The sequence below is a fragment of the Syzygium oleosum genome, unplaced genomic scaffold, assembly GCF_021117445.2.
Source record: "Syzygium oleosum isolate NSW1041296 unplaced genomic scaffold, Sole_v2.1 Sole_v2.14, whole genome shotgun sequence".
Taxonomy (NCBI): domain Eukaryota; kingdom Viridiplantae; phylum Streptophyta; class Magnoliopsida; order Myrtales; family Myrtaceae; genus Syzygium; species Syzygium oleosum.
In genome coordinates this window covers 2,198,378-2,209,439 of record NW_026607498.1, presented here as the reverse complement: position 1 = coordinate 2,209,439, position 11,062 = coordinate 2,198,378, and the positions used below count along the sequence as shown (strand labels likewise).

The window sequence follows — 11,062 nt, the reverse complement described above, 5'->3', positions numbered from 1 at the left end:
CCTAAAAACAATGAAACAGGACTATCCAGGTTACGTCTCATGTAATCCAGGAAATTTTTTAACTCTTAAAGTAAATATCACTACCAGCTCTCATTCACTTTTCTTTGTACCTTGAATGCTGAAAAACAATGAAACAGGACTATCCTCTTATTAGAATTTGATTAGCAATGGTGTAAAGAGGTTCTGTCCCATTTCCTAGTTGACATCCTTCAATCATAAGAAGCCAGCATCTCCCTTGCTACCGTTTACACCATTCAACATAAAGTACACATCCACTTGCGTGCACGTGTGCTTGTGTGTGTGCGTGTGAGAGAGAGAGAGAGAGAAAGAGCTTCAAAGATGTCCATTTTTCATTCAGAAAGCTGAAAGAATTTTACTTGAGGATTATTTTATCGAAGAAATTGCCATGCAGGATTGACCAGCACAGAATGCCGGAGACATCTCTTGTCACGTCGGTTCAAGATGTCAATCAAGCACATTAAAGAAAAGAAAATGGGTGATGCTGAAACTGACCAACCAAGAACAGCCGCAGGGTGTGAAGGCTTAGCTGGTTAGAGCTGAGTTGAGAGCACTGTGCACATCCACTCCGATTTGTGCTTCGGCTTTTTCCAAGTCCGTGGAGGCCGAGTTCAACTTCTGGGTGAAATCAGCAAGCCCCTTCTGGACCAGGCTTGCATCAATTTGATCAAGCGGCACAGCCTCAACAGCAATAATATCTGCATATGAGTTTGCATGGACGAATGCAAAGCCGCTGCTAACAAAGTACTTTGTCACTTCATTTCCATCGTGAACCGACATAACTCCAGGTTTTAGTTCTGCAATAGAGGCCACATGCCCAGGAAGAACACCAAGTTGTCCTGTTGTTGCTGGTACTATGACCATGTCCACCTGAAAGAGAGGAAAGGGCGATTATCCACAACAGCAAATGCAAGGATAGCATGTTCATGCCCGCAGCAGCAACAGAAGCTTTATTGATCCAAGTAGTGCTTTAATTTTGTGCTCGAAAAATGAATTAAAAGGTTGTGGCAAGATAATATGATATATGTAGCAATGAAAGTCGAATTTCTTCCTCCTAGTACTCCAAACTAAAAATAGCTATCACACTCCTTCGATTATCCCTACTTGTATTGCCACTTCAAGCTTCCAATCTCCATTCTCCTCACTAGCAATAACATGTCGTGGGATTGAAAGCAGATTAAATGAGCATGACCAACCAAAAAATGAGACAGGAGAGAATACAAGGTCTATCTTTGCAGAGCATGAACAGTGTCAGGTTTAAAGTAGTAACTACAATCAATGGGGAGAAATATACCGATATCACAGAAAACAAATTCTCGTAAAGGATTCTACCTGACCAAAACAAATCTGGAATCAACTACCAAGTCTGCCACAACCATAAGAAACCCATGAGGTCACTAGAAATTCTAGACTTCAAAACTGCTAACAGCCCGTAGACTTGGGCTATAACTTTAGGGATTATTCTTTGGTTCATTAGAATTGCCCGAGGTTGAAAATACTAGAAACTAACATCAGAATACCAAAAATCCACTTTAGCTAGTTTAAATCCATCAATAACTAAAGACTAATAACCTGTACTGCTGTTGCAATTTCTTTTGATCACCGATAGCAGCAATCGTTTCTTTTGTACAGATATTTCTGTCCAAAAGCTAATTTCTCTTTCACCTTTTTCATCACTTATATGTGCACCTTCAAAGCAGCAGTTTCCTGAATTTGCATCTCTTACATAAACATGCTCGTATCACCAATACCAGCAATTGATAGAACCCAAATGAATTAGGGAATTTTTCAAGAGTCACTGGATCAAAATCAAACAATGCAAATTATAGTCCAAAATCTACACGACACTTAAACTGACCTTTTTGACAGCTTGCAAAGCACTTGACATGGACAACTTTTTTTGCTTTGAAAAATCAAAGGCTTCCAATGAAATTCGGGCAAATCACTTTGGTTAAAGGTGGTGGCAGCTAAATTCGGCTCAGGAGTTGGATACATCCCAAAAATGGAAAGATGTCTCAAGACCAAGGGCTTGGGGATGGAAAGAGAAGGCTGGACGGACTTCCACAATTCAATATGGCACTTGAGATGGGGGGAAAGTGGAACATACTTATATTCCAAGATGGGTGTGGTATCGCACTTCTAAGAAATCAATTCCACGATTTATTCCTTATTACCAAATTAAGCTTTTTCAGTAGCCAGTATAATATTCTGGTTCATTAGTTTTTCCAAGATAAAGCATGCTTGGGAATTAGAACCATTGACTATTCCCTAAACCTTTTATAAGCAATATCAGAATCATTCAATTTGAAAAGAATATGACGTCATATATGAAAATGTAGTAAATCAAGGGTGTTCACAGTGAACTACTTCTGTAGAACCTTAATATTATCATGAAATCACGATTCTCACTCACTTTGTCTGTGAACTACTTAGATTGAAGAACATAAAAACCAAATGAGTCAGAAAAGCCAAAGTCTAGGACAAGTTGGACCCTAACTATTAAATATGTTATCAAATGGATTCCTTGGTTTGGGTTGAAGAAGCAATGCCACTCACATTTTCCCTAGAAGGGCAACTTGGGAAAGGAACTTTCCAGCATAATTTTCTTTCACTGTTTGATAAAGTGCGGGACACATTCTCACCCCGGACTCCTCCAAAAAAGGAATAGAGTTTCAGAAAGAGCACCTTTTTTGTACATGAAGAGGAAACTGCTTTTATCTAGTTTTACACTAACCTTGGACATGCTGATTCTACAACTTTTTAAGATTCTATGACGAACTACTGGAACATGGAATGTTGGTAGAGTATGAGAGAGTTAAACCAGTGTCCCCCTCGGCTTCAAGCAAGTCCGTCTTTGATGGATTTATGTTGATATAATGCCATTTTTCAAAGAAAATAATAGAAGGGCTTTCGACAGGAACAGCACTTGTATTAATATTTTCAGAGATGGATAGTTTGAAACTTCATTAAGTTCAGCACACTTTAAAAAATTTTATGGCTATCAATGCTTTGATGGCATTACATATTCTCTCTCTAGTTAATCATCTCTTTCCAGGGCTTGATCTCTACTTATATGTGGGTTTGCATTCCTTGGCTCCGCCATAGTGAATTTTTTTTTTCACTTAGCTCTTAATGGACAACAAGCAGACAGAACAAGGATCAGCATGTCGAAGAAATGGCACAAAATCAATCATAGAAAAAGAAACCGGAACTACAAAAAGCACCACTTGTAATCAAATCTACAGTCAAGCAATAGGTGTACAATCTCGAATTGAAACTTCAATGCAGCACTACCTCTCTGGTAGTAAACTGCTTATCCTAGACCAGATTAGCAAGTTCTCGAGCAGGGGAAAAGATAAATTCGACTCGATTACTTATACTAAATCACTCTGCAAACTCTCAATGCTTGTACTTCTACTTCACACTATCAAACCATACCCCTCCACCACCCACCTTTTCCCCCGGGAGAGCAAAGCACAACACAAGAGAGAACCATCTCAAACACACAGAGAACTGAATAATTGGTCTCGTAGAAATTGGCCGCGGGGGCAGCTTTCGGGATTGGATCATTTACACGATTGACAGGGGAACAACTATGGATACACCAAACAGCCAATGGATTCGCCAAACACGGGATGCAACTCAACCTTCAAACGCCTCAGTATCCCACGACCAACACGAAGAACGCATTGCAATGCCATGACTGTGGGCATCGGAAACACTACAGAACGAACTCCACCCTAGAACAGACACCAGAAGCTCAACTCATCCTCATATCACGCAATCATGCGCTACACAACCAATCCCCAATCAAACATATACGAGCAAGGCGTCCGAAAACATACACGACTACAGATTCAGCCGATCGAGGGACGGACCTCCTTATGGGACAGCTCCGACGCGTATGGGAGGACGAAGTTGACGGTGAGCTTGGACGGGATCGACGGCGGCGCGGGGGGCCTCCGCTGCATGAAGGAGAGAGGGGTCTTGGGCGGGTCGATGTTGGGGACCGCCTTCTTCCACGCCTCCACGAACGCCGCGCCGGCCGTCTCCGCCACCGTCGCCGCCGGGGCGTCCGCGGAGAAGGGGCGGGACGGGGCCCCCCTCGCGGCGGCGGCGGCGGCGGCGGCGGTGGCGGAGGAGGACGGGACGGGCCGGCGGAGCAGATTCCTCGCGGCCCGCCGGAACATGGCGGCGGATCGAGGGTGGGGGCTTCGCTCGGCTGTCCCGAGGTCGGAGGAAGACGGAGAAGGGGAGCGATCTGAGAGGGAGGCCGCCGTGATTTTGGCTGTTCTTACTGGGGGATTTACCGTTCCTCTGACTCGGTATTTATTTTATTTCTTTATCGAAATTATATTCTATTGAATATCTGAAAAAAATAATAAAAAAATAGCAAGATAAATAAAGCTTATTTTCGTGTAGCATATAATCTTATGTTGTCTGAAAATGTTTTTGGCATATGTTTTTAGCAAGGGTTGATGATATTGTTATCCTTTTTTTCTTTTATATCGATCTTTCGATATGGATTTTCATATAAGATAAAAAAAAATAGAGACTTGGGAAGAGTTGGAAAATTAATGGGGCGTATTTGAATTATGGGTAATATCATTTTTTATGGCATAATATGATGCCTTCGCGTGTCATAATTATGAGATGTATAAATAATTTATAGAGAATCAAATTACCGCAAATCTAATTTAAAATTTATGCAGTCGAACGAGTTGTATAAGTTAATTTCGAAATATGTAGATTAATGAGCTCGACCTTGGATTGGGTTAGAAATCGAGCGAATCAATATCGACTCAAGTGATCATCGAGCAAAGCCCGAATTATTCGCGAATAAATCACTCAATTTCATCCTTATTTTTTGGTACAAAATAAGCGTCACGTCGAGAATGTCTCCTTCATTTACACAAGGGTTTAAAACTTTTTTGGCTTGTTAAATTAAAATTTTCATCAACGAATGTTCTCAAAACGAGTATAGTCAGTGAATTAAAAATTACAATATTTCCTTATGATCGTGTCTCTTGTCAGTGGGTTACAAATACAAGCATTATCTACTTTAAATTCTAGTTAAATGTACATTAAACAAGTTTATAACTTATAATCTAAGATAAAATCCAAATTCAGATATTTTTAAATAAAATTCAAAACTCGATTTATTTCCCAGATAATGTTGAATTTGGAAAATATTTTAAAAAAAATAATTTTTTATATCGCTTAAAATAATTAATTTATTAAAAATATTTTTAATATCAATAGCAATTTAAGTTTAAGATGAAAAATATTTTTTCGTTTTTAAGAAAATAAAAATCTAAGTTTTCTTTCGGCCATTTTCCCAACGACCGCTCCGTGAGCTGCTGCTTCTGCACACCAGACTCGACCTAGCCTCTCGCCGGCGATCCACAAGCTCGCCGCCCCCCATGGCGAAGGCGCCGCCGCCGCCGCCAGTCTCCGGCCTCCTGTGGCACGCGGCCGCCGCCGCCTGCCTCAAGCTCCTCCTGATCCCCTCCTACCGGAGCACCGACTTCGAGGTCCACCGCCACTGGCTCGCCCTCACCCACTCCCTCCCCATCTCCCGCTGGTACTCCGACGAGACCAGCCCCTGGACCCTCGACTACCCTCCCTTCTTCGCCTTCTTCGAGCTCCTCCTCTCCTACGCCGCCCGCGCCGCCGACCCCGTCATCGTCCACCTGCACCGCGGCCTCGGCTACGGCTCCGGCTCCGTCGTCCTCTTCCAGAGGGCCACCGTGGTCGCCACCGACTCGTGCCTCGTCTACGCGGCGCACCGCCTGACGAGGAGGTGGGAGCCGGGCAAGGGGAGGTTGATCTGGGTCCTGGTGATCTGGTCGCCGATGCTGCTGATCGTGGACCACGTGCATTTTCAGTATAATGGGTTCTTGCTGGGGATTTTGCTGCTGTCCATTTCGTACTTGAGCGAAGGGAAGGACTTGGCGGGTGGGTGCTTGTTCGCGATCTTGTTGTGCTTTAAGCACTTGTTTGCTGTGGCTGCGCCGGTTTACTTTGTGTACCTGTTGAGGCGGTGCTTCCGAGGCACGTTTGTGAGAGGTTTTGGTCGGCTTTCGGCTCTAGGGGCGGCGGTCATCGCGACTTTTGCGGCGGCATATGGTCCGTTCATTTATCATGGCCAGGTTAGTGCCTGCTCTGTTTTCAAAAGTGCTGAAGTTGTTGTGCAATGCTGCTTTATTTCTGTTCTTTTATTTGGGGACAACTTCTTGTGTAATGTGGTCGCAGAGATCACTAGCTAATTATCAGAAGTTTTAGATGCTTTCTTCATCTATTAGAATTGGTAAAATTGGTGCAACAGTTTTATTTAGACGTGATGGGTTCCGATGATGTTGCTGCTGTGGGCTATTCATTTAGTGGGAAGGACAGGTTCTTTGAGGATTTTTCGGATGAAGGGCCTTTTGTTTTTCCGTTTTGAGTGTTTATTGGCCTTTACTTGGTGTTCTGGTTATGAAAGTGCATAACTTTACCGTTTCTGACGGTGGAACATGGATTTCTCTTGAGTATGCTCGTGAATATTGAAGTAGGAAAATGGAGAACTTATCCAGAAAGTCGCCACTGTGTTTCGCAGCAACTGCAGTTTTATCCAGAAAAATTGAAAGGGATACGGGAATGTGGCAATCTTTGGTTCTCAGGGTCATTTGAGCCTGATTGTAGAGCACCTATCATTCTTTTGACTTTTAAGTTTTAACATGTCTATGGGGCTTGAGCTTTGTATTTACTCTTTTTACTTTACTTCCTAAAAGTCACGGTGACAAGATCTACTTGTGTGTTAGGATTTGTATTACTCGTTAAAACGGAGCCTTTTCTCTTCCGCCTGTGGGTACAGCAATATCTGGTTGTCTATGCAACTATGTTTCCCAGATTATGATGTTACAAGTGCAGTTGCTCCCAAGATTCCATATGGAAAACTTGGAAGCTTACTTATGCAGAGCTTGCTTCTGGTTTAGATTATAGTAAATTACATTGCGGACACTGTGCTGACCGAAGCTTGCTTATGCAGACTTAAAGCTTACTTTTATGTCTGGTAAAGTTGTTCTTAGAACAGTCAGGATAGAATTGTTTATCCATTCAATTTAGGAGCCTCCTCTTTTTATCAACTTTAACTCCTTGGATGATCTCATAAGCAGATGCTAGATGCATGTGGTCTGTGTAATCTGCTTTAAGACAGGCCTCAATCATATCTTCCTAAAGCTTATTTGGCATCAATAAATTCGACCCTTCTTGGAGACTCTAGATAGCTTTTACCAAATAGATGTGCTTTTCACCTGCCAACTTTACAGGTGCCTCGCATATTTGACGACTGATGTCGTGCTTGTGTTTGTTAATGCAGTTGATTAGTGCATAAGTATTGAACTCTATCTGTGCAGATGCAACAAGTCATTCGCCGTATGTTTCCATTTGGCAGGGGGCTTTGTCATGCTTACTGGGCACCAAATTTTTGGGTTTTCTACATCGTAATGGACAAGGTGCTGTCTTTTGTGCTAAGAAGATTGGGGTTTGACATTCAAATGCCTGCAGCATCGTTCACTGGTGGGCTCGTGGGAAATTCATCGCCATTTGCTGTACTTCCACAGGTAATTTCTTAAATTTGCAATTAATCTGGTACTTAAGGCTCTTCCAATCAAATGACTTGTATAGTCAACGGGGAGTTAGTTAAGTCGCTTTGTTGATTTGTAATTTCCTGGTAATGCGCTAAGCAGTTCAGTTGATTTATTATTTTCTCTGTAAAAGCATATTCTGGCAGAGAGTTGGCCAAATGATATTCTTAATTCCATGTCTCCCACATTTTTATACTTGGGAATGCAATATTTGACAAAAATACGATGCATTTAGCACACATTGTGGGGACTGGAGTCATTGATCTTTTGAGTTTACAGATGTCCTGTAATTTCCCTGTAGCATTGCCATCTGATGTTGCATATATATGTTAACTACAGATCACCCCCTTGACAACCTTTATCATGGTTCTGCTAGCCTTGTCTCCTTGTCTTATCAAGGCCTGGAGAAATCCCCAACCAAAAGATGCTGCAAGATGGATAGCATATTCCTACACAAGCGGATTCCTGTTTGGGTGGCATGTTCATGAAAAAGCATCTCTCCATTTTGTCATCCCCCTAGCACTCACTGCAGTACAAAGTCCGGGTTACGCAAAGCATTATTTCTGGCTATCAATAGGTATGCTCTTCAGGATAATTTTGCATTGCCTAATCAAGTTATATAGCTTATGTCCAATCTTGTATATTCTCTTTTGATACTACACTTATTGCATAGTGTGCTTGTTGCTCGTTGCTATCATAGCCTTATTTGGTTTGATGAGTTAAATTTCAGCTTTCAATCTGTGTGTGTGTGTGAGATAGAGAGAGAGAGGCAGGAAGGAAGATTCAAGATTTTGTCAAAATCCCCTCTTTGGGTGTCTTATTGCCCAATGCATGGTGTAAAGCAAGTTCTCAATCAACTATAGATTATGGAGCTAAGTATATCTGGTGTGCTATCCCACATTCTGGCCATTTCTTAATCTCTTGAAGAAGAAGAGGAAAGGCAATAGAAGAATTAAAGAACAATTTATAATGAGGAGCATTGAGAGAAGTTCCTGGCTAATGTCCGCGATTTTCTCTTTAGTATCCTTAGATTGTGCATAATACTCGATACGTACATTCATACATACATATGCATACTTTTTTTTACGTATACATACTTTTTGTGCAAATTTTGAGGATTCAAAGCTAGACACTAATTCATATCACCCCAAGAAAATTTGTTAGAACACTAATCAGACTGTTGGACAGTAAATTCATGTACTGTGATACATTTTTCTACTTATTTCCCTCAAATTTTAGAATATAGAAGCTTAGACAATGTGGATAGTGTAACCTAAATGGGTCAAATACTGTTATTATGTCAATTTCGCAATAATTTTGCTTGTGCAGTGTTATTATTGCGCTCCACTGAATAATTTCTTTTAGTCATGACATGTACTATCCGGTTGAGATGTTCTATTGTCTTCAAGTTTGCAAGCCCTTCAATGTCCGATTTCTCGATTCTGCATCACTTGTGAATAATCAAATACTTCTTGATGTCGACAAAGGATAGATGTATCTAATGTCTTTTATTAATTAGCCAAACCTCTCAAATGCCCTGTTCTAACATTCTTGCGTCTTTGCCATGCAGTATCCTGCTATTCACTCTTCCCACTTCTCTTCGAAGCCCAAGAGTATCCCATAAAAGTGTTGCTGCTGCTATTGCATTGCATGGCGATGTTCCTCAGCTTCTCTGCGCTATTCGATGGGAGTGCAAGAGCGAAAGCAACTGCTTCTGAGTCAAGAAAAGGAGATCAATCCAGAGAGAAGAGAAGCTTGGGTCTGACCAAGGAAGGAGGGTTTACCATTGGTTGGATCACAAAGTTTTATTTGTTCGGTATTTTACTTGTCGAGTTATGGGGTCAGTTCTTGCATCCTTACATTCTCGGCAATAAGCTTCCTTTCGTGCCCCTGATGATGATATCCGTATATTGTGCATTCGGCATCATGTACTCATGGATTTGGCAACTGAGATCAATTATCAGATGTTCTAACTGATAGCATTAAGTCTTCCAAATTTTGTGCTTCTCTTATCTTGAGGAACTCTTTGTTGTATTGATCTAATAGTGCAACTCCCAATTGAATGAGAATGGAAAGGCTGCTTTGCCACATCCGTAATGCATTTGACTGGATTAGAAGCTTGGTGCTCCTGCAAGGGATGAATCGGCAGAAAAACCACCACCTTAATTTGTGGTTTCATTATCTGTTAGAAAGTCAGTGACTTCTCTATGAAGTTGCTTGTGAATTTAGTGAACATGATATGATGTTATTTTGTTCTAAGAAAATTATTCAAGAATTGGCTAATCAAAAGAGTGCTTTTTTTATTCATTTGTCTTGTTTTTTCGCATTCAGTTAAGGAGGTATTCATCAGTCGTAAGTTCGACGATGAATATGAGAAAAGCCTAGCAAGTTAGCAAGCAAGACATCATTATGCATGATTGTGCAGTTGAATAATTGGTAAAACATGTCTTAAGGACGGGCTCCAGAAAAACATCGGAGTCTCGATGAGCACGACTCGTGCAATTAACTTGGATTCTCTAAATCTGGAGTGTGTATTAACCATTTAACTCGCGAAAAAGATCCGGATTATCTCTTCACAGATTTCTTCCATCCCAGAGAAGAACTTAATTGGGAGTAAAGCATGGTCAGACCAAATGCTTGCTAAGCATACGAGTGTGATTTAAATCTCCTCTTTTGAGTCCATTTAAAGTTTAAAAAAAAAACCCTAATGACTTGATTAACTTAATCTGAACTTAATAGAAATTTGTGAAAAGCTTCTGATACAGGGGACATGGCCAGTTTCTGTTCCTCCTCCTCACGCTTCAGAGCAAGAGAGAAGACATTATAGGACTGAATGAAAAGAAGAAATGTCAAAAAGCTGATGCACACTCAAACCCAAGAACGTATTCTTTATCAATTGACATTCACATACACGTTCACCAACAAAGAATGCACACACATGGTTTGTGCATTGAAGGAGCACGCCAAGAGTAAAAGGAAAGCAAAGGAGGACTCTGCGAGAGAGCCTGCACCATTCCAACTTGCAGATGACCTGATATCATCTCTCTCTCTCTCTCTCTATCTATCTCTCTCTCTCTGAGTGTCATTCATGACATTTTGTGCAAGACAGTCTCAGTGTCTGCAAATGCTGTCTTCCTTGGACAGAGAAAGCAATTATACTTCCACCTGCTTTTTACAGGTGCATTTAATCCCCGAAAGCCCTCTCTGACTCCTTCAAAAAGTTCACGGTTAGTTTTTTCTAGTTTTCCTTTTTATCTTATCTTTCAATATGAACTTCATTTGTTCGGGTAAATATTAACCAAAACGTCAAATTATATCTACCGTGATACAAATGTTCCAAATTATTTTTGTGTCACGAATAACCCTGAAGTTCAAATACCCAAAAAATATTTATGTCACGAAAAAATTTAAATTTA

The 11,062-nt window shown here is 41.1% G+C and overlaps 2 protein-coding genes across 2 annotated transcripts; one reads left to right on the top strand and one right to left on the bottom strand.

The window, feature by feature from the left end:
- Positions 1–330: 330 nt before the first annotated feature.
- Positions 331–4,326, bottom strand: LOC115668134 (ATP synthase subunit delta', mitochondrial-like). The gene is made up of 2 exons (XM_030589639.2): positions 3,897–4,326; positions 331–888 (listed from the first exon to the last, which is right to left on the bottom strand). Exons 1-2 carry the CDS (start codon positions 4,206–4,208, stop codon positions 544–546), a joined length of 657 nt encoding a protein of 218 aa, XP_030445499.2. The 5' UTR covers positions 4,209–4,326; the 3' UTR covers positions 331–543.
- A 1,036-nt stretch (positions 4,327–5,362) lies between these two features.
- Positions 5,363–9,736, top strand: LOC115684495 (probable dolichyl pyrophosphate Glc1Man9GlcNAc2 alpha-1,3-glucosyltransferase). The gene is made up of 4 exons (XM_030609237.2): positions 5,363–6,170; positions 7,416–7,622; positions 7,986–8,223; positions 9,217–9,736. Exons 1-4 carry the CDS (start codon positions 5,442–5,444, stop codon positions 9,621–9,623), a joined length of 1,581 nt encoding a protein of 526 aa, XP_030465097.1. The 5' UTR covers positions 5,363–5,441; the 3' UTR covers positions 9,624–9,736.
- The last annotated feature ends 1,326 nt before the right edge of the window (positions 9,737–11,062 follow it).

Bases quoted from the DNA above. Each gene is read 5' to 3' on its own strand.
- LOC115668134 (XM_030589639.2), bottom strand. From the start codon at position 4,208: ATGTTCCGGCGGGCCGCGAGGAATCTGCTCCGCCGGCCCGTCCCGTCC. The intron at 889-3,896 runs GTCCGTCCCTCG...CCTCTCTTTCAG, and splicing joins CGGAGCTGTCCCATAAGGAG to GTGGACATGGTCATAGTACC.
- LOC115684495 (XM_030609237.2), top strand. From the start codon at position 5,442: ATGGCGAAGGCGCCGCCGCCGCCGCCAGTCTCCGGCCTCCTGTGGCAC. The intron at 6,171-7,415 runs GTTAGTGCCTGC...CTATCTGTGCAG, and splicing joins CGTTCATTTATCATGGCCAG to ATGCAACAAGTCATTCGCCG. The intron at 8,224-9,216 runs GTATGCTCTTCA...TTTGCCATGCAG, and splicing joins TTATTTCTGGCTATCAATAG to TATCCTGCTATTCACTCTTC.